At 46.9% G+C, this 27,952-nt stretch overlaps 1 protein-coding gene across 12 annotated transcripts; it reads right to left on the bottom strand.

Annotated features, from left to right (window-relative positions):
* Nucleotides 1-39: 39 nt before the first annotated feature.
* On the bottom strand, nt 40-25,177 carry CIZ1 (CDKN1A interacting zinc finger protein 1). 12 transcript variants are annotated; one of them, XM_043986480.1, is made up of 16 exons: nt 25,130-25,177; nt 23,917-24,025; nt 23,073-23,185; nt 13,465-13,625; nt 12,205-12,337; nt 10,899-11,091; nt 10,114-10,172; nt 9,248-9,321; nt 6,304-6,486; nt 5,116-5,246; nt 4,413-4,500; nt 3,559-3,672; nt 3,225-3,392; nt 2,355-2,424; nt 1,799-1,920; nt 40-493 (listed from the first exon to the last, which is right to left on the bottom strand). In XM_043986480.1, the coding sequence occupies exons 2-16, from the start codon at nt 24,021-24,023 to the stop codon at nt 158-160; spliced, it is 2,052 nt and encodes a 683-aa protein (XP_043842415.1). In that variant the 5' UTR covers nt 24,024-24,025; nt 25,130-25,177; the 3' UTR covers nt 40-157. The 12 variants fall into 12 exon arrangements, with proteins under 12 accessions (XP_043842415.1, XP_043842414.1, XP_043842413.1 ...); XM_043986479.1 differs by lacking the exon at nt 25,130-25,177 and adding an exon at nt 24,805-24,963; XM_043986478.1 differs by lacking the exon at nt 25,130-25,177 and adding an exon at nt 24,476-24,615.
* Nucleotides 25,178-27,952: the final 2,775 nt, after the last annotated feature.

The raw sequence follows: 27,952 nt of genomic DNA, 5'->3' as shown, positions 1-27,952 counted from the left end.
CCCCTGTCCTAAAGAGCAGTTCACACCCCAGTGCAACACTAAACCACAATTCTTTATTGGTCTCAGAATGAAAACAACAGCTTCTCTTCTTCCACTGATCTAGTAAAATGCCCCCAGATTAATTGTCTGCTGCCCAACTGGCTACTCCAGGGCCCTCCTATCTTGGCTTATGACGAGTAGAACGGCGACAGGGCTCAGGGGCTGGCACTCTACCTTTGGCTGTAGCGACCACCTCCTCTACCTCCTTGGGCTTCCCAGTGCCAGGCTTCTCCCCACCCCTGGCTTCCGTGGGTGGCTGGGCCCCACCTGTGTTGTCAGCATCTCCGTGGGTGGCCATGCCCCCTGACTTACACTCGGCTCCTGGGGGCTGGGCTGGCCCCTCCTGCTGTTCTGAAGCAGGGGTTCCTGTCCCTTCCGCTGTCAGGGTGCCGAGGGGCTCAGCCTTTACTTCAGACTCTGAGACGGGCCCAGGGTTCCTGGCTGCTCTGTATCTCTAGGAAGAGAGAAAGGGGCATTATCACCAGCCTGTTCTTTCCTTATGCGTGACATCTAGAAGCTTTGAGTTTCTACCTTTGGACCTCAGGGGCAGAGAGAACGTAGAGATAGTTGTGGAGAGAGCTGGAAACCTGTCTTCTGGGTGTGACTCGACCCTGGACTTAGCATGTGAACTTTGCTTACTCATTTAACTTCAGGGAGCCTCAGGTGTCCCATTCCTATCTCCTACATATCCATAGGGTAAGTTCCTGGGGCTCAGTAGTCACTTTTAGGGAATGAAAGGATCACACATCTAGAGCTCAGAGTCTGGCGCAGGTGGTGGGTCTAGAAGTCAGAAAGATCCGAGTTTGAATCCTGCACCAGCACTTAATGAGCTGTGTCACTCTGGCAAAGTGAGGGTGTAAAATGGCAACAATGGTGCCTACCTCAAAGAGTTGCCGTGAGGATCAAATTCAACAACATCAAAGCACCCTGCCAACCTCACAGCGCCACAGGAGTGCAAGCTGTTATCATTCCAAGCCTTCCCTCATACCAATGAGGAAGGAGAGGTGCAGGGAGCTCTCTGTGACCATAGCTAGTTTTAGGCAGCTGCCACCCAGGCTTGGGACCTAAGCCCCTGCAAATGAAAGCCTGTCTATATGCAACACCAAAGGCCAAGTGGATGAGAGGAAATGGAGGTAACCTGCTTGTCTATAATACTCTATTGCTGGGTCTAACGAGTGGAAAAATAGACCCAAACTGCATTTAGGCCCTGAAGCTGTTGGCTACAGCATCCTCCCCAGCCCTTCTCACTGCCCATCCCAACCCAGCGAATGAGGTACTTTGGCAGCAAAGAAAACAAGACAGGAATTGCCCTCTTGCCCCCATGTCCTCAGAATCATAGGGTTCATTTTTTTGTCCCCCAGTTTCTGCTTAAATCTAAAGGGACTGGGCTTAGCCCCGCCTCGTGCTCATTTCTTCATCTCTGAAGCTGCAGCTAATCACTGCAGCAGCTGGATCAGCTCCAGGCATGGCTCAGCCCTCAGCTCACTACCCCAAGGCCAGGGGCAAAGTCTGGTACTGTTGCTGAACCTGAGGGAATAGGAGTGTATTGGGCCCAGGGATTGATGAAAGCTACTGAGCCCCTCCTGTGGGATTACATGAACCCATCCCTAATCACTGTCACCTGATGGAAGATGGGACCAGAAGAAAGGAAGGGGAAGAGAAGAAAAGATTCACACCCAGGGGGCAAACATGGGATGAAGCAGGAAAAGGGGGCAGGAGGGGGATGAGGACAGGCTGGGCAGCTAGTACAGGACCTAACCTGAACGTTCTCAAAATGCATCAAGGACTTGCAGTGTGCAAGCCGGGCTCCTGAGCTGCTGTGGTAGAATTTGTGGCACAGCCGGCAAAGATAGCCCACCACGGGTACCAGAAAATCCAGGCCTGCAAAAGAGGGCAAATGGGCAACATCACTGACTCTACTCAACAAGATCGATGTTCCCCTCGTGTGTCCCATCTCCCCCCACCACCCAACACAGGTCTGAGTCTCTGCCTCTGGGAATCCCAGGCAGGGGGTGGGGTGGGGCCTCCCAATGTACTTCAAATGTCCTGGGGCAGTAAGATGACAGACAGTATACAGGAAAAGGATCAAAGAAAGCTAGGCATGTGACTGTCATTCTTCCTGTCACAGAACAGAGGAAACTTAAAGGATTTAGGATTTGAGTGAGAAGGCTGGCCTGCTGCTTTGGCACAGAGCAATACGGATGCACTCGGCTCCCACAACTTTACCCAGAACAGAGCCCAGAGGGCAGGCCTGGCTCCCTGACCTGCTAAGGCAGGAGCAGAAGCTCTCTGCCAGAGAGGGGAGAATGACTTACCGTACATCTTGTCAGGAGAGTATTCTTCCAGACCTTTCCAGTCATTAGCAGACACTTCTTTTGACCCCACCTGGCAAGAACACTTGAGTTGTAAGGGGTACAAACCCTTCCCTGGCTGGATCCCATTCACCAGTGCTCAAACCAGACCTCATTAGGCACCCCAGGCCTTCAAGTGAATGGAGGAGCTCTCAGTGTTTTGGGGGTGGGGAAGAGATGGAAAGGGAGAGTTAGTCTGGGTGACGAGACATGTGTGTTCCTTTGGATTGTCTGTAAACACCGTAAGTTACCATGTGGGCCTTGGAAGATGAGGGGAGGAGGAAGATTCCGAAGGCTGCCCAGAGGAGAAAAGCCAACAGAATCTTCTCCATCGCACCCACTTCTTGAAACTACCCAGCGGCCCCCTCACCGGCACCTCCATCTACCTGCAGCTCTCCCTAGTCCACATATGTGCCCATCTCCCTACCTTCAAATCAAAGGCCCCTAGATCTTGAGCTGAGGAAGACTTCCAAGGTCAACTCCTCCCTGGCTTCTTAAACTGTGGGTCACAACCCCATATGGGGTCACATAACTGAACGTGGGGATGGTGAAAAATTTGGCAACAGTAAAAGGTGATGTACCTATATGCCTATGAATGTATCTATACCTATCTATAGCTATATGCCTGGGGCCGAGAGTGGAAAAGGTTTAAGAAGCCCTAGACCCGTCCACTAGGCCTTTCTTCTTGTCCTCTACCCCCATTTAACAGTTGAGGAAAGGGAGGGCCAAGGCCTTTAAATGAGCTGCCGGCCCAAGGCCACACAGGCAGTAAGCCGCAGCGCTTCAGGGTCCACCTGCCCACCCTCTGGGTACGGTGCCATGACTTCCCAGTACCTGCTTGGCCTCATCGCCTTCTCCCACTGCCTCGCTGCCTTCCTCCTCTTCTGCATCTTCCTCCTCATCCTCTTCTTCCTCATCCTCCTCAAAACAACCTACTGCATCCACTGTGATGAGTTCCTCTGCCTCTTCAGGGCTGCCCGGCTCCTTCTCCCCAAGTCGTGCCTGCCAGAAAAGACAGGGCCCCTTTCAGCTCTCCAGGACCCAGTGCTGCTACCCCCAGCTCGGCAAAAAGGCCACCAGTGAGCGGCCCTTTCCCAGGAAAGGGGGCCTAAATTTACTTCTTGCCCCAGCATCTAGGAGGAAGAGGGACCCTCTCTCCCTGTCTTACCTCCTTGGCTTTTTGCTTGTGTTCAGGGGATTTCATATGCTCCACAAACTTTCGGGGGGTCTTAAAATGGCGGCTACAGGCAGTACAAAAAGGACGGAGGGAGTTTTTGGCCAGCTAGGAGGAGAGAGGAGAGGCCCTTTTACATCTCAGATTGTGGCAGGACGGGCCCAGCCCCTTATTCCACGAACTCGGCTGCCTACAATCCTCTCCTGTCTCCTCCATCCTTCCAAAAAGGTGGTCCTTGGTGCCCCGCCCAAACTTACTAGCAGAAAACTCAGATGCACACCGTGCACCAACCTAAATGCTCCTCATGCATTCCGACACTAAAACCTGCCTTCCACCGAGGAGAGCCAGTAAACACTGCCTGAATCTGGGACTGGATTTGGTCAGAAGGAGGTCAGAAGAGGTGAAGGGGGAGGGGGGAAATCCATGTAGCAGGGAGTCAAGAGCAAGGGAACAAGAGATATGGAGGCAACTCAATGACTATCGAGGACAAAGCTAAGAATGCCAGCCCAAATCACAGCCACAGATAGCATCCCACAATGTTAGATGTTAGAGTAGGCTGGCCAAAAAGGATTAGATCATCTAATCTAAGCCCGCTCGTTTTCTTTTTAAACAAATGGGTAAACTAATGTCCAGAGGAGCGATGTGGACACACAAGAGACCCTTGTGAACACTCCCCCACCAGGCGGCAGGCCACATGCCTCTTCTCTCCCCTGCCACCTATCCACCCGGTGTGCCAAGGAAAAGACTGCTGAGCACAATAACACCACAGTCTCTCTGGGCAAGGCCCAAGTCCTCTTGGCAGCAGCCCCTGGAGGCCGTCCAACACACAGCGGTTCTGAGCCCTGTACCTTATGCTCCTGGGTCCTGCGATGCTTGATCAGATCCCCCAAGAAATGGGTCTGACAGGTATTGCACCACCTTTGGGACTGGGGTTCCCTGAAGAGGCAAAGGCAAGTTCAGGCCCAAGAGGGGGTGGGTCAGTGGACACCCCCTTCTTGGACTCCCCATAGCTACCTCAGGCCCATACCAGTTCTTTTCCCTCTCCCCTGGAAAGCAGCTCGACATTGTGCCTGCTCCATCTGGAAATATAAAGGCTGAGAAGGGGTCACCATTGAGGTCTATGAAGTCAAGAGGAGCACCAGCATGGGAGTGGTCAACAGACCCCCAAACATTAAGGGGAACACTCATTTGCAATGAGAGCAAGGGAAAGTTAGCCGCTCCAAGGAGTTTCAGTTTCCTCATCTGGGAAATGAGGGAATTGCACCCGGTGATCTCTAAGGATCCTTCCAGTACTAGCCCAAGATTCTAACCCAAAGGAAGGACTCGGGATGGATCTAGGGGGGCAGAGACACCTCAGAGATTATCTGATCCAACCTCCTCATTTTGCACATGAGGAAACTGAGGCCTCCAGAGGTGAAATGACTTGCCCAAAGTCAGAGAGACTTGCGTCCTGATAGGAGATGATCCTGCAGGGCTGACCCTGCCTTTCTGCCTCACCTCGGATGCTCCCCCATCTCTTTCAGGAGCCTGCCAAAGCTGCCCTGCTCTTACCCATCTCTTTCCGCAAGGGCACCCTGTTCCCGATTCGTGGGCAGCAAGGACAGGAGGCAGGCGTTACTCATGTGCTGAATCTCCCCAAGCCGCTGCTGGTGCTGGAGCCCGGCCATATGGGCCTGGAAGTTCTGCCATGGGAGGGAAGGCCAGCTGTGGAGTTAGGACCTGATTCTGGGCCTGAAGAGAAAGGGCAACTGGGAGAGGGACAGGGCCTCGGGGAGACTGGGGTCATGGCTCAGGCTATCTCGGGTCCCCTAGGAGGCCCTGGGCATGGTTTACCTTGGAGGGCCTAATGGGCATGGCATGGCATGGCATGGCAGCTGAGACTCTGTCTATCCTCTTCCAAGCACTTTTAAGTTTTACAAAATCACTTTCTCGAGCAATCTTGCACACAATTATCTGCATTTTACAGATGAGGAAACTGAGGCTCATGAAATGAAATGACTTGCTCTGGGTCATGCTGCCAGTAAATGACAGATCATTAGATTCAGAGCAGGAAGGGACAGGACTTTAAAGCTTCTCCAGTCCAATCCCCTCATTTTACAGATGAGGAAGCAAATTTGGGGAAGTTAAGTGACTTGCCCAGAGTCACACAAGCAGTAAGTGACAGAGCCAATATTTGAACCCAGGTCCTCTGACTCCAAATCTACCATTCTTTCCATCTTTTCTGACTCCAAATCAGGTATGCTTTCTCTTACACTGTTGAAAGGTCTGAGTTTCTCGTATACTTAGGAGGAGCTCGATATCTTGGGACTCTTGCTTAGTCTATTTTGGGGGGATCCTAGTCCAGAGAGACTTGATGGTGAGACTGCAGGGCTTGGACACAGGTATGTATGTAGCCAACAGGTGACAAGAAGAAGAAGAAGCAGGTCATCAATGGAGGACCAGAGGACCTGGTTTTAAGACTCAACGGTAACTAGTCTCGTGACCTTGGGCAAGTCATTTGGCCTCAGAATCTCAGTTTCCTCTTCTGTAAAAGTAGAATAATAGCATCTGCCTCCCAGGGCCACTGTGAGATATAGTGGGTGTGAAATTCTGCTAACTGTGAAGCCCTGCTGCCCCGAGGTAAGGAACCCTGGTTATTATCCTACCAGGCAGAGGCAGACCCAGCAGCCAGCTCCAGGACAGTCCCATGGGCACCCCCATGTCCATCTTTCTGGGGACTTCCTGCCAGGAGGCTCTTACCTGCTGGTTGAAACAGTTGATCTTGCAGATGTAACAGAAGAACTTTAGGCCAGGCTCTGGGCTGGAGGTCGGAGCACTGCCATCAGCTAGCCGGGGTCCAGGCTTGGGGGCAGTTGTGCTGATGGCTCTGCTTTCACTGCTTTGCTGGATTGTCACCTTCAGGGAGCTGCCAGAGCTCACCATCTGGAGAGGAGAATCACCAAACAGAAAAACACAAGGGGAGAGCTGAGTCCCAGACAAGGCAGCTTGTCTGACGTAACATACAGATTTAGTGGCAAAACTGGTACTTGAAACCCAGTCAGGAGAGACCAGGGATATAGAAGAGCAGGGGTACCTTGGCTGGAGTATAAAATAAATGGGGCTCCCCAAGTCTGGTCTCCTGTACTTGGAAACTGTGGTCCCCCAAATCTCAGGCTCTCAGGTCATCCCCTGCCCACCACCCTGGGCGCCTTCCTTTCCTACTCTTTTTCCCACTTCAGCCACATACCCCTCCTTCCTATTATCTCCTATCACCATACCCATCCAGATATCAGTGGTATAGTGAGAGACCTAGGCTGGGAGCCAGAAAGATGTGCACTAGTCTTGGGTCTAAAATCTCTGGGTGCCCTGTTTTTAAACACTTTTACTGATGCTTTAAAAAAAAAATTAGCTACTTGGATAGAGCCCCAGCCCTGGAGTCAGGAGGACCTGAGTTTGGATCCGGCCTCAGATACTTGACACTTACTAGCTGTGTGACCCTGGGCAGGTCACTTAACCCCAATTGCCTCACTAAAAAAAAAAAATAGCCACTTCCCACTGACTCCTCGCCACCCCCGCACCCCCCCACCCCGGCCAATGTAGGTCCCCTTTGCAACAGCTAAGTACTGTCAGGCAATACAATACATCAAGCCAGCGGTCATGCCTGAAAATGTTTGTCTTTGGGCCAGCCCTTCTCTTGAGTGACAAGAGGCACATTTCCCCACAGGCTCCTGCAATCCTGACTGGCCTCTGAGGTAGGTGCCCCCTCTTTTTGACAAACAAGTTTCCAGTGTCAGATTCATCCTTCACTCTTGCCTGTCCCTCACTGCTCACGTCCAAGCAGTCGACTAGTCTTGTTCATTGAACCTCCAGGACACGTTATCCATATACCCACCACTCTGGCTCAGCCCTCCCATCATCCCCTACTACAGCAACCTCCTACTCTCCTTCCCTGCCTCTGATCCATTCTCTATATAGCTGCCAAAACAGGCCTGACAGACCCACAGGTGTGACCTCCTATGCTCAGGAATCTCCAAGGGCTTCTTAGGGCTTCTGGCATAAAATATAACCACCTGTGTCTGGCTTTGAAAATTCTGTCCTCAGTCTATCTATCCAGGCTAATACAGCACATTCCTCTTTTTTTGTGTGTGTGTGTGTGAGGCAATTGGGGTTAAGTGACTTGCCCAGGGTCACACAGCTAGTAAGTGTTAAGTGTCTGAGGCTGAATTTGAGCTCAGGTCCTCCTGAATCCAGAGCCAGTGCTCTATCCACTGCACCACCTAGCTGCCCCTACAGCACATTCCTCTAACACATACCCTGCTTTTCAGCACAAATGGCCTAGTTGCTATTCCCCAAAACATAAAATTCCAGTCCCGATCTCCAGGACTTTTTACCCAAAACACACACCCAGATAGACACACCCAGACACAGACATACAGACAGACACACATGCGCACGCACGCACGCATACACTCTCTTCTTCTGGGCCAGCTAGGTGGCACAGTGGATCAAGCTCTGGGCTTGGAGTCAAGAAGACCTGAGTTCAAATCCAGAGCCTTGAACACTTAACTAGCTGTGACCCTGGGTAAGTCACTTAACTTCTGCCGATTTCCTCAACTGTAAAATGGGGATACTAACACCTACTTCTCAGGGCTGTTGTGAGGATCAAATGAGATGAGATTTGTGAAGCTTTTAACACTGTGCCTAGCACATAATGGGGGCTTAATAATTGCTTATTTCCTCCTTTCATTCCTTCCCAAGTCTAAAATGCACTCCCTCACCTCCAGCAGTCTCGCTGTCTAGCTTCCTTTCTTTCTTTTTTTAAAAATTTTTTTAGTGAGGCAATTGGGGTTAAGTGACTTGCCCAGGGTCACACAGCTAGTAAGTATTAAGTGTCTGAGGCCAGATTTGAACTCAGGTACTCCTGACTCCAGGGCCAGTGCTCTATCCACTGCGCCATCTAGCTGGCCCCCTAGCTTCCTTTCAAAGCTCCCCTTTCCTCCTCCCTCCCACCCGCCTTTTCATTGTGTCTCCTTCTCTCTGTCCATGTTGTTTCTCCCCAATAGAATGCAAACTTCTTGAGAGCAGGGACGGTTTTGGTTTTGTCTTTGTACCTACCCACGGCACATTGCATAGCACATAGCCAGCTCCTAATACTTATGGGATGAATTCAGACAAGTCATTCCTCCATCTCCAGAATAAAAAGTATAACCTGCCCCACTGACCTCCACCTCCCAGTGCTAATGTAAGACTCCAATAAGAAAATGGATGGGAGAGGGCTGTGAAGAGTTAAACGCCCAGCAGGGATGCTAGGGACTATTTATTTTTAGATAGGAGAACAGTTGCAAGGAATGATCATCATAAAAGCATTTCTCGCTCCTCAGGGGAAAGGTGTGGTAAAAATACCTACCTCCTGCTGCCCTCACATCTGCACAGCAGCACTTCCATATGCATGAGTTTCACTAACACCTCACAGAGGAAGCAGGTCAGGATTGTTCCCATTTTAAAGAAGAGGAGACTAAGGCTGAGCGTCAACACCAGTGAAGACTAAGCCAGAGAACTGGCTCAGTTCGCCCCCACCCTGGCATTAAATCCTTTCCCCCAGCCTCACCAGGGCCCTGGTGATACACCAGCCTGGAAAGCAACAGCTTGGCACCCACCCACCCACCCTCCCTCACTTCTCCTCAGCCTGGTTCTACCCACTCACCACTTCAAGACTTTTGGGCTCTTCGGGGACTTTCCAGTCTTTGCTGGTATCTGGGGGCTCTGCTTCTGCTGCTTCTGAAAAGTAGAACAGTCAGCATGACAGGGAGACCGTCCCTTGCAGGTGACCAGCATCCTCCTAAGCACACCCAGGAGCACGGCCACGGGCTCTGTTTCCCATCTCTCCCACCCATCACATACCCCAAGCGAGGTCTCCTGAGAGAAGGCAGGATGCTGAGGGAAGTAATGCAGCCCCCAAAGACTCTAAAGCTGGGAGGCAGCCAGCCACCTAGACGAAGGCAGAGCCTGCTCCCCTTCTCCAGCAACACTGTCTGAACAAGATCTGGGAATGTTCATGGAATCGAGCTCAGCAGGAGGCCACCAGGAGATATGGCAGCCAAAAACCTTAGCCTGCTTTAAGGCTGTATCAAGAAAGGAATCCATGCTTCCATCCTGGAGGTGTCCAAAGTACTGAGAACACCTCTGGACACGTGTGTCCGGTTTAGGACACCAGCTTTTAGAAAAAGTTAGGTGGGGAGCATCCAGAGAAGGCAGAGCATGTGAAGGCCCCTGAAGGGACTGCAGTTATTGAGCAAGGGGAACAAGGTGACTCAGGGAGAGCATGATGGCTGCCATGTCAAAGGGGCTGGCTGGACTTGAGCTACTCAGCTCCTGAAGGCAGGGGAGGGACAATGTGGGAAATTTAGGCTTAAAGGTAGGAGAAAGCTCCTGACAATTCATGACCCCAAATGGATCGGGCAGTGGGTGGTCTAGTCTTCAGGGGATTCTTGTGCAGCACAGGGTTAGACCAGCTAGACTCAGAGGTCATTCCCAGCTCTGAGATTCTGACACCCAACCCCAAACACTCACGTTCTTCTTTTTCTGTGGTCAAGCCGGTCTCCTCCTTGGGGTGTGTAGCATCTTCCACACTGGGAGGAAAGGGAGGACAATGTTAGGCCCACTAAAATAGGCACAGTCACAGCATTGGTGGGGAGGGGAGGACACTAGAGAACAATGGATAAAGCACTGGCCCTGGATTCAGGAGGCCTTGAGAGATTCCCCAGTAAATTCCTTATCCTTCATAGAACACCAAATACAGTAAGAGAATCAGTCTTCCAGAAGAGAAAAGTTTACCCCTCCTCTTGGCCACCCATCTCAGAATTTAAACAACTTTTTCAAAAAGTATTCCCTCACAGCCAATCTAAATCTTTCTGTTGCTACTGAGAAATTAATTTTTTCAAAAATTCACTTTGCTATTATCTTAAGCCCACCATGAAATCCCAGTCTATGCCATTCCTGAGCTCAACCCCTTTTTTTTACTGTGTCAGAGCTTTGAGAAGGAAAGGATCAGCCCATTCCAAAGATGAAGGGTTTCTTCTCCTATAAATGCAGAACTTCTTTCTATCCCACTTTTAATGCTGAAATCAGACCCTTTCCTGCCCCAGTATTAGAGCTGAGGGAGGCTGCAGTGACCACTCTTGGCCACTAGGTGAGAGTCAGACACCAGATCAAGGAAGCCAAGGTCAAAGCAAGACCAAAATCAAGTTCCCAGCTCCTTTCCTCTAGTCCATGGGGGTGAGACCAGGCCTAATGACCCTCCCTTACTCTTCTAATGCCATCCACCATCAGGAGAAGAGAGCAGTCATTCTGGTTACCTCTTGAGTCTCTTGGCCAGAGGCTCTGAGCTACCATCATCACTGGAGTCAGGGGGAGTCTGTGGATCTGTGGAAGAAAGGGCCAGAGCAGTGGGGTAGGCTGGGGAGGCAGAGCAAACAAGGGAATCAAGCCGCTTAGTCAACAAATACTTCCTGAGCAAGTATCTCCTGGGCACCAGGCATCTGCTAGACTCTATGAGAAATGCAGAGAGGTATAATGGCAATCTTTGCTCAAAAGGAAGAGTGTCAATGAAACATTTTAAAAAATCACACAGGGAGGGCAAGTAGGTGGTGCAATGGATAAAGTACTGGCCCTGGATTCAGGAGGCCCTGAGTTCAAGACCCACCTCAGACACTTGACACTTACTAGCTGTGTGACCCTGGGCAAGTCACTTAACCTTCATTGCCCAGTGCCCCACCCCCCAAAAAAAACCACACAGAGGGAAGTTCAGAAAGACACTAAGACAAGCAGGGAAGTGTTGGTATTCCCTTAATAAATTCAATATATACATTTTTTTTGTGTGTGTGTATGTGAGGCAATTGGGGTTAAGTGACTTGCCCAGAGTCACACAGCTAGCAAGTGTGAAGGGTCTGAGGCCGGATTTGAACTCAGGTACTCCTGAATCCAGGGCCGGTGCTCTATCCACTGCGCCATCTAGCTGCCCCTCAATATATACATTTTAAAAATTTCTTTAAAAAAACACACACTTAAAAAAAAAGAAATAATCTCTACATAATTAGGGTCACAGAATCATATGCAGCCCATTCTGTTGTTCTTTGTATATAGAAATGTTTGTCTATTGACATTTATCCAGTCAATAATTTTTTTAAAGGAAAAAAGGACAGTCTCTGCTCTTAAGGGGCTAATCAGCCATACATAGGAGAGGCTTATTAAATGACTGATTGGCTGTTGGACTCCTGGTTCAGCAGCTGCTGCTGCCCTAGGGTTCCGAATCATGGGTCACAGATTTGGAGCTGGCAGGGGCCTGAGATCATATAGTCTAAATTTTTCATTTTGGGGGTGAGGAAACTGAGGCCCAGAGACATGAAGCAACTGGTCCCAGGGTTAGCAGTAAACGTAGTGTTCTAACCCAAGTCCCCCACTTCCAAATCTACTGCATAGTGTCTCCTCTCAAGCTGAGGGGTAGGCAGTGGACAAGGTATAAGCTCTTCTCAGGTGGAGATGCTACCTTATTCATTATGTGCTCACCGCAGTGCATCATATGCAGAAAGCACTTAAGAAGTGTTTGGAATCTACTTATGTAGGCTGTTTCTCCGGGTAGGAAGGGCACACCTCCCTCCTTACCTTCTGGCAGGGTGGGCTGGGAGTCAGCCTTCTCCTGGGAGGATTCTGGAACATCTATCTTCTCTTCCTCACTGGGTGTCTGTGATGAGGGGCCCAACTCCACATCTTTCTTCTCAGGACCCTTCGGGGATTCCTAGAAGCAATTATTCAACCTTAAAACCACCTGCTTGATTGTTTGCTGTCTTGGGGAGGCAGGAGGGAGGGGAGGGAGAAAAATTTGAAACTAGAGATCTTATAAAAACAAATGTTGAAAACCATCTCTACATGTAACGGAAAATAATAAAATACTTTTATGGAAAGAAAAGCAACCATGTGCTTGCCCAATGCCAACAATATGACCTGGGCAAGAGGAAGGAAACAGCCTTAAGCACCTAATCCTTGGCAGCTGGATAGCAAAGTGGGGAGATTATTGGGCCTAGAGTCGGGAAAACCTCACTTCAAAACTGCCCTCAGACATTAACTGGCTATGGGATCCTGGGCAAGACGTTTAATCTCTTAGCCTCAGACTCCTCATTTGTAAAATGGGGATAACAGTAGCCCTCAGCCCTCAGCGTTACTGTAAAGATCAAGTAAGAGAACATATATAAAGTGCTTTGCAACCCTTAACGTGCTATAGAAATGCTGGCTATGATGATCACATATATACATTTATTATTATTATTATTAATCTTGCAGAACCCTGGCACGCCCCATCCTCAGAAGGTCCCAGGAAAGACTCTCTCTTGCATTTCTAAAACCTGAGCTGCCCAAGAGCCAGGCTGAGTAGAGAACCTACACTCTCACCTGCAGGGGAGGCAGAGACCAGAGCTGGCCCAGCAGCCCCCTGCTCCTCCCTCTTCTCTGTTCAACCTTCCTCCTTCCTAACCATTCTCATACCACCCCCTTCCAACAGCTCTTTTCTTATGTGGCAAAAACTGAAGGCTCTGGCCTTCCTCCAGCCATGTCTGGACCAGGGATTCCCCTTTTAAGAGCCCTGATGTACAAAAGAATACCTTGCCCCTACGGACTTGCCTCCTCCATCACACGTCTCTGGGCCCTGGGAATCAGAACTGGAAGGGACCTTTGGGACAACCCTCTCATCTTACATAAATGAAAACCGAGGCCTAGAGAGAAGTGACTTAGTTACTGGCAGATCCAGGAGGCGACCCAAGTGGCTCTGCTCTCAGCCCAGTGCTCTCTCCCACTAGTAGGAGTATACATTTGTGCCCCAGCCCTCCAAGGGAAGGACTGCCCATCACCACATCCCTGGCCTCTGCTTACCTTTCGATAGCCCCGGTTCTGCCTCTGGAAAGGGAGCCCTGGGAAGCCTATGCGGGCGGGTTTGAGTGAGACACTGACGGGTGGAGGACCTAGGAGGGAGTGTCGAGTAGCTTGGGGGAAGAAATGCTGAAGGCCAGGAGCTGTCATGTTGAATCTGCCTGCTGACAGAAAGGAATCACAACCACAGTTTAGGGAGACCAGGGTCTAAGGGTCAGGCTCCCTGAAGGAATAGGATCCAGGAGAGGCTTTTACTAGAGGCCAAGAATAAATCACTTCAGATTCAGTTCCTGTCCCAAACCTGTCTTGTGATCGGGGCAAAAATAGAATACTAGAGACCACCTGAAGGGGCATGAATCAGGCTGAGGAGGTACACTGAGGGACAAAGGTAAACCTTCCTTGGTGGAAGATCTGTGGACTGGTTCTACAAGGCCTTTGGAAAACTGCTGGGAAAGGAGCCACCTCTTTCTCTCCCACTTGCCACTGGGTCAACTTTCTCTTAGCTATCCTAGGAAGGGGAAAAAATATCATCTCCTGGGCAGCTAGGTGTCACAGTGAATAAAGCACCAGCCCTGGATTCAGAAGGACATGATTTTAAATTGGGCCTCAGACACTTGACATTTAACTAGCTGTGTGACCCTGGGCAAGTCACTTAACCCTCATTGCCCCCCCCTCCAAGTCATCTCCCTCCCACCAAAAAAAAAAAAAAAAAAGCTAAGTGACTTACCCCCTATGCCTAGCACAAAGAAAATTACAAAAATATCTTTCCCACTAGTTTTTCATACTTAGTGATACTAAGAGGGAGTTAGGAAATCCAACCCACCTTCTACTAAGCCTTGGACACAGTAGTCATATAATAGATATTTGTTGATATCTTGTCTCCTTTTCTACCACAAAAGCACTCTGTGACTTTGGGAAAGTCACTCCCCATCTTGGAGCCCCAGGAACTACCTCTATAAAATGAGGAAGTTGAGGGAGATGATTTCGTTCAGCTCTAACAGTTTAAGGTTCTGATTTCCATGAGTGGGTTAGAAATGCCATCAGGTCGGGCACAGGCTTACATTCCCCTCCCTTCTGTCACAGGTGACGGGGCATGGCTACACCCTGAATTTTTCATGCAGGTGTTGAACTACACCAGGAACAGGTCACCCAGAGATCAACTTCCCAGATGGCAAGCAAGCTTCCTTCTCCATTCCCCTCCTACAGGCAGGAATGGACAGATGTTGAGAGGGAATACAAGGTATGGACTGAACTAAGCTCACTACTCCTAAACAGCTAGGTGGTGTAGTGGCTAGAGTTCAAGTTTAGCCTCAGATGCTTAACTAGTTGTGTGACCCTAGGCAAGTCACTTAACCTCTGTCTGCCTCAATTTCCTGAACTGCAAAATGTGAATCATAATAGCGCCTTCCGCCTAGAGTTGTTGTGAGATAAGATTTGTAAAAGCATTTAGCACAGTGCCTGACATGAAGTAAGGATTCAAATGCTTATTCCCTTCCCACTCTCTTGATTTCTGTAAATATCCCCGTGCCTCCTCCAGTTTCTGGAGCACTAGGCACTGTCCCAGCTCCGTGGCACTGGTAGGCTGGAAAGGACAGAGGGGGGAAGGTAGAAGAATCAGCTCTTCAGGTAGGATAACCAAGGCACAGGACAAGTTAAAGTCTCCTAGCTGAGTCTGGGCCAAAGGCACATTCAGGATCTTCAAGGTCCTTTGTCCTGAACAAGTTAATAGAGTATTAGCATCCACCCAAAACAAACAAACAAACAAAATATAGTATTAGCATCTCATGGAGGTAAAGAGCTTTGCAAACTTTAAAGCATTGTAGAAATGTCAGTTATTATTATTTAAATTTTTTTTTTTTTTAGTGAGGCAATTGGGGTTAAGTGACTTGCACAGGGGCACACAGCTTTAAGTATCTGAGGCCGGATTTGAACTCAGGTACTCCTGACTCCAGGGCCGGTGCTCTATCCACTGTGCCACCTAGCTGCCCCTAATGTCAGTTATTATTGTTCTGGTTATTTCAGTGACCGCATCAGACCCCGGGCTCCTCTAGGCCCCTCTCCCCCTGCATCATGCTGCTAATCTTCCCCCTTCCACTTCTGCTAGATACTCTTTCCACACTAGGCTTTTTACCCCTCTGCAGTCTAGATTTTTTTCCCCTACCTGTCTGGCCATTCTTCACTCAGGCTACTTTGATGGACTGCTCATAAACCATCAAAAGGCACCTCTCACAGCAAGCTTTGGGTGCCACCAAGGCTCTCCATGTTCCTCTTCACTTCTCTTTCTTGATCTCATCAGTTCCCATGGGTTCACTGATCATCTCTATGCAAATGAATCTATATATAGTCTCTATATGCAAGCCTTTATCTCTCTCCTGAGCTCTAGTCCCAAATCACAGTGTTTTAGAACAAATGGAAGGAATCCTGGAGATGACAATTTTAGAACTATAGGAAGGAACCTTAGGAGGAAATCTTAGAGATCGATGATCAGAGATCAAGGTGAGAGAGGTTAAGTAGTGACCTGTCCAGGGCCACACAGGCAGTAAGTGGCAGAGCCAGAATTTGAACCCAAATCCTCTGCCTCCAAATACAGTACTTTTCCCATGATACTATGCTGTTCTAACTGGATGTCTCCTGCTCCTTAATCATCTCAAACTTGACAAGTCTAAAACAGAACTCGATATTTTTCCCCAAACCAACTCCTCGTCCTAACTTTCCTGGTTCTGATGATGGTGCTGCCAATCCTACCAGCCATGAAGGTTTACCTTGAGGTCATCTATGAGTCCTTCCCCCTCCCTGTCCAGACAGAATTAGTTGCCAAGTCTTATCTAGGAAAACCGCCACAAATGTTTCCAATATGTCTCATCCCTTCATAAAAACACCGCGGGGTCCAGAGCCTCCTAACCCCTCTCTGCAGTTAGTCTTCATCCTTTCTCCTCCTCGCACACTTTCCTCTCTCCTCCATGCTTCGCATGACTACCGAGTTTGTATTCCTAAAAGCATAGGTCCAAACATATTACCCCTCTGCCCAAAAAGGCCCAGGGGTGTCCTATTGCATTTAGGATAGAATTCAAACTCCCGTGTTTGGCATCCAGTGCCCTTTACACTCTGGCTCTGGCCAACCTTTCCAGGCTTGTTGCACATTCCTTCCTTTCGCGCATTCTACATTTCTCCAAATCTCACTGCCCCCTAAACTGTCATTGCATCTCCAGGCACGGCCATCCCCCATTCTGAGAGTGGTGTCACTCCTCGCTTCCTCCCTTTAGAATCCTTAGCTTTCCTCCAGACTCAAATGCTCAACCCCCAGCTCTTCCAGGAGCCTTTTCCTCACTGCCCTATGCTTTCTTTCCCATTCCCTTGAAATTCTTTGATCAATTTTGTATTTAATTTTAAATAGCAACAGTTTCCATTTTGGTTTTGTATCCCTGTGCTTAGCAAAGTGACTGGCACATAGCAGGCTCTCAATAAATGTCTGTAGGCGGATAGGCAACAAGCATTTATTATGTGCTTACTGCTCCAGGCCCTGTGCTAAGAACAAATACAGACAAAATGCAAATACAGACAAAAAGATAGTCCCTGCCTTCAAGGAGCTTACATTCTAGGAGGGCAGACACTGGCAAGCTGAGGGATATGAACGGAGACACATGGGATTCCTCATTCCTCCAGAGGAATGGCCAAGCCCAGAGCCCTGAGAGTCAGAAGCACAGTTAGGGGGACAAGGAAGTATGGTCAGGGATACTGCTTGCCAAAGGCCTTTTGATTATAAGTCCCTTTAAGACAGGGATTGTGTCACATTCAACAAATTCCCTTCAGCAACTGAATGATACTTTATTAAGCACCTCTACAAATCAGCCAAACTAGTCTTCTTCTTGTGCCTCACACAAGACACTTCATTTCCTATCTCCATGCCTTTGTTCCAGTAACTTCCCTTGCTGGAATGCATTACCTTCTCACTCCTGTTCCTTAGAATCTCATTTCAAATTTCAAAACTCAGCTAAAGTACCCCCTGCTACAGATGGGGTGCTTTACCCTGGATCCATGAACTTGTTTATTAAATATTTTGATAAGTGTACTTTGATATAATTATTTTCTTTTGTAATCTGATGCAGTTTATTGTATGCATTTAAAAATACTTTTGAGAAGGGGTGCACAGGTTTTATCAGACTGCCAAAGAGAATGCATGACACACACACAAAATTAAAACCCTCTATTTTAGATGAAAACTTTGATCCATCCTGGCAGCTACTGCCCTTCCCTAAACAAAATTGCATTATGTTTACTGTATATATACACGTCTCCCCTTATAGAATGTAAGTTCCTTGGGGGACAGGGACGGTTTCTTTTTAGTCTTTTTGGCACATAGTAGGCTCTTTAATACAGAGCACTGTGTTAATGGTGGGGACATACAAAGTTTAGCTAAAACAAGGTCTTACCTAGTATTGGAGAAGTGCAAAGCTAAATGTTCTGTGAGATCCAGAGGGGAAAGGCCATTACTAATTTTGGAGGTGGGGAGACCAATGCAGGGGCAGCTTCAAGGAGAGAATGGCATATGAACTAAGAATTCAAGAAGCATGACCCCCAAATATCTAGCACAAGGCAAGACATAGCATAGTTTCACTAAGAGCTTGTTAAGTGTCAAAGCTACAGGTTTTGACAATAAAGGCATAAGACAACTCAAAAAGTACAGTCTCTTTTTACTAGTCATCAACTCATTAAATCCTTGCACTTGCACCCAGCCATCAGAATTGGGGACTTGATATGTGGCCTTGTCAAAGCACTAGCTACCAACCACTAGAGTTAAGGTCCCCAATTTCATGCTCACAAAACAAAATTAGATCCCCTAAAAGCCCTTTAGAGAAAAACAACAATGCTAAGGAAATTGTGGTATGTGAACAAATGGAATCTGTGCCTTAAGAAACAACAAATATGAAGAATACAGAGAAGCATGGAAATACTTAGATGAACTTATAACTAAAGAAGCAAGAAAACAATATACCCAATGATTACAATAACGTAAATGGAAAGAACAGAAAAAGAAACCATGTAATTATAGTGATCAAGCTTGGCCCAAAAGAGATGAAAACATACACCTCCCTCCTATCATTAGAGAGGTGAGGAACTATGGGTTCCCAGTGCATATCCTATCAGACTCAGCTGATGTGATGGTGACTTTTGTGCAACTGCCTTGTTTTCTTTCATCAGCTTCCTTTTAATTCTTCATTCCCAGGGATGGCTCTCTGGGGTAGGGATAGAGAAAGATGTATTTGGAAATGAAGGTCACATAAAAACAAAAGATAGCAATAAGAAAAATTTTAAGGATAAAAGATACTCACATTTATATAGTACTTTAAGGTTTGCTAAGAGTTTTCCTTACAATAACCCTGTGAAGCAGGTATTATCTTCATTTTACAAATGAAGAAAATCATAAAGATAAATGGAGCTTCCCTTAACATAGCAAGTAGTATTATTTAAATCCAAGAGTAAACATTATATATAATGGAAAAAGGTTAGAGGTTTTTCCAATAAGATCAGAGGTAAAGTAAGGATGCCCATTATCACCACCACTATTTAACACAGTGCTAGAAATGTTGACTATAGCAATAGGACAAGTAAAAGAAATTAAGGGAATAAGACAATAATGGAATAGGCAACAAAAAAAATAAGATTATCACTTTTGCAGATGATATGATGGTATATTTACAGAACACATGAGTCAACTGAAAATTAACTAAAATAATTTAAAACTTCAGCAAATTTGAAGGATTTCAGATAAATCCACATAAATCATAAACATTGGTATATATAACCAACAAAACCCAGTAGAAAGGGAAATTCCACTCAAAATAACTACAGAAGCTATAAAATATTTGGAAGTATATCTACTAAGATTCACTTGAGGTTTATATGAATCTATCTATAAAACAACCTTTGCAGAAATACAGACATAAATGAAGAAATGAATTGCTCAGATAGGTTATGCCAATATAATAAAAATGAGAATACTTCTCAAATTAAATATTTATTCAATACTGAGCTGAACTCCCAAAAGAATAGTTCACAGAGCTAGAAAAAATAATAATGAATTCATATGGAGGAACAAAAGTTCAAGAATCACAAGGGTAATTTTTTAAAAAGTGGAAAGAAATGGGATCTACCAGTACCAGATCTTAAATTAAACTATAAAGTAGTAATCATAAAAATGATTCAATACTGGCTAAAAAAAAGGAAAAAAAAAGATGTTGGTCAGTGGGACAAATGAAATACACAATATACAGAAGCAAAGGAACCTAGTATCTGATAAACTCAAAGACCCCAGCAAGTAGAATAAGGACTCACTATTTGTTAAAAACTATCAGGAAAACTGGACAGCAGTCAGGTAGAAATTAGGCTTAGACCAGCACTTCACACATATATCAAGAAAAGCTCCACATGGATACATAACCTAGATATAAAAGGTCACTTCATAAACAAATTAGAGGAACAAGGAAGAAATTACTTTTTGGATTTATGGACAGGGGAGGAATTCAAGAATAGAAAGGATTACAGAGGATTAAAATGAACAATTTTAATTATATAAAATTTTAAAAGGGTTTTGAACAAACAAATTCAATACAGCCAAGATTAGGAGGAAAATCTTTACAAGTTTCTCTGAAGTTCCAGGGAACTCGTGATGGAAGAAGATCTCCAAATCCAGGAAAAAAAAAAAAAAAAAGAACTGCGGAGTATAGATGCTGAATGAACCATACTATTTCTTTTGTTTTTGATGCTGTTGTTTTTTTTTTCTATTTTGAGGTTTTTCATCATTGCTCTGATTTTTTTCTCTTATAACATGACTAATGCAGAAATAGGATTAATGTTATTATGTGTGTATATATATATATGTATATATATATATATATATATAAATATAAAACCTATATTAGATTACCTGCTGTCTAGGGGAAGGGGGAGGGAGGGGAGGGAGAAAAATCTGAAATTGTAAAGCTTGTATAAACAAAAGTTGAGAACTATCTTTACATGTAACGGAAAAAAAAATACTTTATTAATTAAAAAAAAAAAGTTTCTCTGAAAATGAGTCTCATTCCGAACTTACAGAAGGAACTGATTCAAATTTATAAGACTAAAAGCCATTCCCCAGTTGGTAAATGGTCAAAGGAGAACAAGCAGTTCTCAAAGAAAGAAATCTAAGCTATCTATAGCCATATGAAAAAAATGTTCCAAATTACTACTAACAAGAGTAAAGCAACTCTCAGATTCCACACTGAATCCATCAGCTTGGCAACATCAAAAAGAAAAATGACAAATGTTGAAGGGAAAACAGGCACAATTATGAACTGTTTCAGGAGCTATGAATTGATCCAGCCATTCTGGAAAGCAATTTGGAACTATAACCCCCCCCCCCATTCCAATTACTAAACTGTGCCCACCTTTTGATTCAGCAATGCCACTACCAGGTCCATACCACAGAAAGATCAAAGAAGAGGAAAGGGTCCTATGTGTACAAAAATATTTGTCAGCTCTTTTTTGTGATAGCCAAACACTAGAAACTAAGGGAGTTTTCTTCTTTTGGGAAATAGCTAAACAAATTATGGTATAGGAATGTAATGGAATCTTACTGTGCTACAGGAAATGAAGAAATGGATAACTTCAGAGGAAACTAGAAAGACTTCCATGAACTAATGAAGAAAAACTCAAAACAGTCTATACAATGATAGCACTATAAAGCAAAATAACTTTGAGAGATTTTAGAACCCTGAACAACACTATGATAAACCATGAGTACAAAAGAATGAAGATAAAACATGACACTGACCTCCTAACAGAAGATAGGAAAGAAATCTTTATAAAATACCTACTACGAGTCAGGCACTTTAGGAATATTATCCCATTGATCCCCTCAACAATTCTGGGAGGTAGGCACTACAATTATTTGCATTTTACAGTTGAGGAAACTGAGGCAAATAGGTCTTCCTTGACTCCAGGTCCAGAGCTCTATCCACTACACCACCTAGATGCCTACTTGTTCATGATAACCTCTCCTGCCTAAAATACCCTCCCTCCTCTCCTCTCCTTATCTCTTCCTGTCCTTTAGGACAAAGTTCAAGTTCTACCCCTTCCCTGAAGATTTTCCATACAGACCCCCTCTCTCCCTCCCCTTTCACTCCTACCAGTGTTCAAGAATCTATCTCCTGAAGGATAAAAACAAGGGTATAATTCAAGAAATGCTTTACATACATTATGTCATTTAATCCTGGTGAGGGGGAGGGGCACTATAAGTGTTGCTGTCTCCATTTTACAGACAAATTAACTGTCTTGGAAAGATTAAGTGACTTGCCCTTGGTCACATGGGCCACAGTGTTAGTGACAGGACCCGATCCCCAAACCTTGTTAAACCATAGCACTTACAGTCTGTACCACTCCAAAAGGTCTCTAAACTCAAAGATGGATACCTTTCTTCTCCAAAGCTCATCCTTCCCACCCTTCACACCTCCACCCCTTTTAGGTGGTGGCCTCAGTCAAGCACTATCTCTATGTTTGACTAAAGCCAAGTTTCACTCCTCTCCTCAGCCAACTCCTCCCTTAGGACCTCCCCCTATCCCTGTTACCAGTTTTGGAGCCATAATCAAATTAACCATCATCTCTCCCAGAAAGGGTGTGTCAATCTACTCCCCTATGGCTTTACTCCCCTTCCCAGTAATTTTCCAAACCTAAACATCCCTCCTTTGCCAAGACTCCCCTATTAGTATGGCCTCCTCCTATTAGAATTTAGCTCAGAAGAGGGCTGGGATGGCCTTCCCTTCTGTGTTCATTTGTATTCTCAGTCCTTGGCCCATAGTAAGTACTTAGTGAATGTTTTTTGTTCATTTCTGCCAATGGCGCTCATTAGACATTTAACAATAATACAAGGCAGGACATATCTTTTTGCATACATGGGGTGTCACCCCAACTAAACTGTTTGTTCCTCAAGGGCAGAGAGTATTTCCTATTTTTCTTCATTCCTCCAGAGAAAAAGAAACAATCTTTCCATAAGACCCAGCAGCAAATGGAAGCTTTGACAATAATTCACAGGAAATGATTTGCACTCTCACTAATCAGTCCCTCAAATCAAAGAAACCTTCCAGAATTGCCCACAGAACAGAAGCTTTGGGGATCTGGTTGTAAAAAATTCAGTTCAACAAAGACTTTGTAAAACAAAATGCTTTCTGCAAGTCACTCCTATTAAATAGCATTTGACTGAAAGATGTGAGTTTTTCCCAACTCTTTAATCCAGTCATCAAGCAGCCCTTGCTCCTTTACTCTACTTCCAATTCCACAGTCTCCATATACAAAGATCTAGGAAGTAGGGAAAAGGGTTGGATCACTTCCTCTCTCTCTCAGGTTCTGAGAAATAATTCAGCAAGGGGACGATGAGCAAGGAGTTGACGGTTTCCTCTTTACCTCTTACCAGCCTGAAAATGGAATTTCTAACTATATTTTAAGACTCCACCAGTCATACAATGTGGAGGTCCTGAATTCTGCCCGGAATTGCAGCACTAGTGAGAACAGCCAGAGCAAGGAACATTCACATGGGCCTAAGAGAGGGAGGGGCTGGGATTGGATGGTAAGGTCTGTACCTTGCATGTGTTGCATCAGCAGGGCTCTCTGCAGCATGGGGTTCGAGTTGAGAAGGGAGGCCTGACCTGTGGTTCGGAGGTTCAAGATCTGCTGCTGCTGCGGGGACAGTCCCCTGTATACAAGGAGGAGAGAGGGTGGGAGAAGATTCCTATGGTGATCCTCAACAAATAGACTATCCCTTCTCTTTCCCAGTGCTTTTAAGGTTCCTCCCGGCAACCTAGCAGAGAGAAAAGCAGGGCAAAAGAAACCCAATACTTTGGGGGTAGGAATAAAAAGGTTAGGATGGGAGCCCAAGAAGCAACTTAGAGCTAGTAAGGTAGAGTGGATTTAGATCTTCCCATTCCTTGCAGAAAAAGGCCTATGTAAGTCCACCCCCGAATACCAAAGGGTCTGAAAAGCAAAAGACAATGACTCTGAGCAGTCTGTCCAGTGATGATCTATGAGGAAGGGCTTAATGGGGAGGTGAGGTAAAAACTTTGGTCAGGAAGGTTAGCACCAGGTTAGGTGGGAGGACTTAGGAAAGCTTGGGGTGTTTGACCAGTGGGAGGTATGTATGTGTGTGTGTGGGGGGGTAAGGTTAAGGCTCAAGGGATTGGGCCCAGGTTCCTAACACGAGGAATAAAATGGACCTGGAGCTGTAGGGAACAGGTTGAGAACACTGGGCTATCGTGCAACACCCCCATTAGACCAGGAATCAGGCTCAGACACCCATTACAGCCCCAGTCCCTGCCCCAGGAAGGTAAGTACACACAACGAAGACGGGTCTGGGGTTTTCTGGGCTAGTCCCCGCCCCCTCGGGCCCAGACAAGCCGGCCATCCCCAGCCTCGAGTGGTGGCGCTCACCGGCCTGCTGAGGGTGGCGGCGGATGCTGCTGCTGCTGTTGTTGCTGCTGGATGAGTTGTTGGATCTGCAGCAGCTGCTGCTGGAACTGGTGCTGCTGGCTGAACATCGCTGTGGGCCACAAGGGGAGGGGGAGCATCAGAACTAGGGGAGCAAGAGGGGGGACTAGTGTCCAGCCTAACCCTCCCCCGTGCTTCAGCTACAAAAGCACCCCCACTCCTTAATCCCTTCATCCCTATCCCCCCTTTTGGAATCCCAGCACCCCAGCCTTAAATCAGTTTCCCCGAAACCAAATTCCATCCTCTCCACCCCCCAATACCCCCAACTCAGTCCCGCCAAATTCATCCCCGCCTTCTCGCCCGCACCTCTCCGCAAGGCTCTTTGCCCCACCCCACCCCCGAGGTCCGATCTGCTTCCCGCAGCATCCTCCCCTCCCGAAAAGGGACAGAAAAGAGTTGAAAAGGGCAAGTCCCAAGGGGGCGAGCAGCTCGGAAATCCCGGACTCGCACTGAACCCCTTCCCCTCTCCGCCCCCCACCCGAATCCTTCTTAAGGGACACACCGGCCGGGACAACTCCCTCGCTTCGGGCCCGGACTTCTGGGTCTCCGTGTAGCCCGGGCCCCGTCCTTCTCTGTCTCCCAGCTCCCTATCCCCCCTTCCTTTCTCTCCCCCTCCCCAAGGTACAATCGGCGGGGGGGGGGGGGGAAGGGGCGGGGGGGGCGGGGGAGGAGGAGGGAGCAGCTCCTTCGGTAGGGCCTCCGGGCCTATGGCTGCCGCGGACCCTCCTCTTCCCCTCCTCCTCCTCTCCCCTCCTCCTCCTCTTCCCTCCTCCTCCCCATCCCGAGAGCTCAGGAGGAGAACATGTGTTGGGAGGCGGCCGCCTCACCTACCTCCCCAGCTCCGAGAGGCTTTTCCTGCATGCTCCGGGGAGCGGGGGGGAGGGAGCGCGAAATGAAATGAATTAAGTAAATGGAGGACCCTAGATTCTCAGATCTCCGATCCACTGGTTCTCCAGATCTCTCCGGAAGCCCGCCTCCCCCACCCCCTTCTCCCCCCTCATTCCCCCCCCTCCTTAATTTGCCTTAGGGAAGGGGGAGGTAGGAGCCATCTGCTCCTGGGAGGTGGGAGAGAAGGGGGAGGAGGAGTAAATGGCGGAGGGAGAGCAGCAGATGGCCACAGGCGGTTCGTTCCGCTTTCCCAGAGAGTTCTCGGTACCTGGGGCAGATGGCCACGGTCTGGCTGGGGAGGAGGCAGGGCCCCAGTGACGGGCCGCTTGGCCCCGCCCCGCCCCGCCCGGTGACCTGCGGCGGTCAGGTGGCGGAGGGAGAAGCGCATAGCACTCACTAACCCACCTCCCTTCCCCCGCCCCGCGCGCACGCGCAAACACACGTCTGTGTCTGGGTGTCGGACTGTCACACGCACGAGCGCACACATAGAGTCTCTATCTCTCTCTTTGTCTGACTGTCTCTGTCACACACTCACGGAGTGTGTGTCTCTGAGTCTCTGTTTCTGCCTCTGTCTCTTTGACTCTCTGTTGTTGTCACACGCACGCGCACGCTCTCTCACTCAGAGTCTGTCTCTGATTCTGTCACACTCATGCGCGCTCATACACACAAATATTTAGAGTCTGTCTTTGCCTCTGCTTCTATCTTTCTCTGAGTCTCTGAGTGTGTTTCTGTCTCTCTTTCTCTCTCTGTCCCACGCACACGTATGCACACGCACAAAGTCTATCTCTGCCCCTTTGACTTTCTGTCTCTGTCTCTCTGGCTGTCGCAATCGCCTGCTCTCCTTCTCCCCCCAAACACAGTTTCTATGTCTTGTCTCTGTCTCTCTCACACACATATACACATAAACACTGTCTCTCTCACGTACACACACTGTCATACGCATAAAAGCGAACACACATGTCACTCCGATCCCCCCGGAGGAAACCATGTCGGCTTAATTCTCAATATTAGCACATCATTTTTGCTCTCCGCACTGTACTTTCCAGCCAAACGGGTCTATATGCTAACTTGCTGACCCCGAAAACGTGATGCCATCTCTTCAGTCTCTGTGCCTTTCTTTGCACAAGCTATTGTTTCGGGGGGCGGCTAGGTGGCGCAGTGGATAAAGCACCGGCCCTGGATTCAGGAGTACCTGAGTTCAAATCTGGCCTCAGACACTTGACACTTACTAAACTGTGTGACCCTGGGCAAGTCACTTAACCCCTAATGCCCCGCAAAAAAAAAAAAAAAACAAAAAAAAAACCCCCAAAACAAGCTATTGTTGCCTATGCCTGGAATGCCCCCCCCCCTTCTACCTCTAAGAATGCCTAGCTTTTCAAAGCTTAGCTCAGGGGGCTACCTCATGCCAGAGACCTCTCAGATTCCCTACTCCCACAGTTGTAGTGTCCCCTGAAATTACTTTGTATCTCTTTGTCATACATTTTGTTTTTAGTTTTCTGTGGGAACATTTTTTTTCTTAGAGGGTTTCCTCTTTGTTTTTGTTATCCTTGAGGCCTAACACAGTTGTTTGGCAAACAGTAGTTGATTAATAAATACTGGTTGAATGAATGAATAAATAACATGTAGTAGAAAGAGACCTGAAGAGATAAACCAGCTCAAGCTATTCATTTCTGAAATGAAGTTCTGCAAGAAATCCCAAGTTCATCTGTAAAACAAAGGCCTTAGACTAGATGATCTCCAAGCTTCCTTCCTACAATCCTACCCATTTTTACAGGTGAAGGAACTGAGCTAGGTTGCCTAGCTTATAGACTTGTTATGAAGATTAAATAGCATAATAGATGAGAGAGCACTTGGGAAAATGTAAAGGGCTAAACATGTAGTAATACATGATAGGCATTATCACAATCACTAGCTTTGTTGACATTTATTAGCCAGGTAAAGGTAAGTCTCCTATAAAGTAGAATACTACTAGGAGTTGTGAGGAAAGGAACTGTTAATTAATGTAGTATAAGGGACAATTAATTGGCTAATAAGCCCAGTCCTTACAAGCCCTTATGGAGTGCATCAAGAATCCAGGCCAATGCAAATACCAACTTGAAAGTCTCTGGGGAGTACATTTCAGGGAGCGTTATGATGGGTTGTAATAGAAGTTCACTGAAGAGACTTAGATGTATGGAGAATACCTAATCTCTGTAATTTGAATAGATCACCCTGGGCATTATAGGAGTAGAAAATAGGGGGAAAACCTTTCTTCACTTTAAGTCAAATAAGTGTGGAGAATGAGTCTCTCTCCCTTCCACTCCATCTCATTCCCAAAAGAGGAATTCGAAGAGAGAGATTTTACTATTAAGTTTGTTTTTGTTCTTCTCTTTTTTACATCTTTATAATTATCCTCAGTATCTCTTTCCCTCCCTTCCCAAAGAGTCATCCCATCTTTTTTTATTCTCTTAGCATTTAATTTTTTCCAATTACATGTAAAGCTAGTTTTCAACATTCATTTTTGTAAGATTTTGAGTTCCAAATTTTTCTCCCACCCTCTTTCCCTCCCCCCTCCTGAAGCCAGCAAGCAATCTGATATAGGTTATATATTACATTCATGTTAAACACATTTTTTTAGTCATGTTGTAAGAGGCAGAACAAAAGGGGAAAAAAACACAAGAAAGGAGAAACAAAAACTAAAAACAACTAGTATTTTTAAAGACAAAAAAGAGATAGAAAAAAAATCAGCACAACTGATGAATACATTGAAAATGTCAGAAAACATCTGTAATATATAATACCTGCTGACCTCCCACTTCCACAAAGGGTGGGGTTGAGAGTGTCCAAAGAGAGATTTTAAAGTTCCTGACAGCTTCTCTGATTGTCTGGCTCTTGTAAGGCATAGAAAGCCTAGTTTGCCTCAGTTACCTATGTAATCTATGACCCTCATGGGGTAGCTAGGTGGTAGCTACGTGGTACAGTGGATAGAGCACTGGCCCTGGAGTCAGTAGGACCAGAGTTCAAATTTGACCTCAGTGTGACCCTGGGCAAGTCTCAACCCCAATTGCGTTAAACATCTGGACCCATCTCCAGTCATCCTGATAGATATCTT

The sequence above is a fragment of the Dromiciops gliroides genome, chromosome 2 (assembly GCF_019393635.1).
Source record: "Dromiciops gliroides isolate mDroGli1 chromosome 2, mDroGli1.pri, whole genome shotgun sequence".
Taxonomy (NCBI): Eukaryota; Metazoa; Chordata; class Mammalia; order Microbiotheria; family Microbiotheriidae; genus Dromiciops; species Dromiciops gliroides.
The sequence above is the reverse complement of the archived record's forward strand: the minus strand, read 5'-3'. Positions and strand labels throughout refer to the sequence as shown.

What these genes read in the sequence shown, in the direction of transcription:
- CIZ1 (XM_043986474.1), bottom strand. Translation starts at nt 24,053, where the DNA reads ATGCTCCCCCTCCCCTTGTGGCCCACAGCGATGTTCAGCCAGCAGCAC. An exon ending in AGAACCGGGGCTATCGAAAG is followed by an intron (nt 12,338 to 13,464) that starts GTAAGCAGAGGC and finishes AATTGCTTCTAG; the next exon opens with GAATCCCCGAAGGGTCCTGA. An exon ending in AAGGCGATGAGGCCAAGCAG is followed by an intron (nt 2,425 to 3,224) that starts GTACTGGGAAGT and finishes TGTTCTTGCCAG; the next exon opens with GTGGGGTCAAAAGAAGTGTC.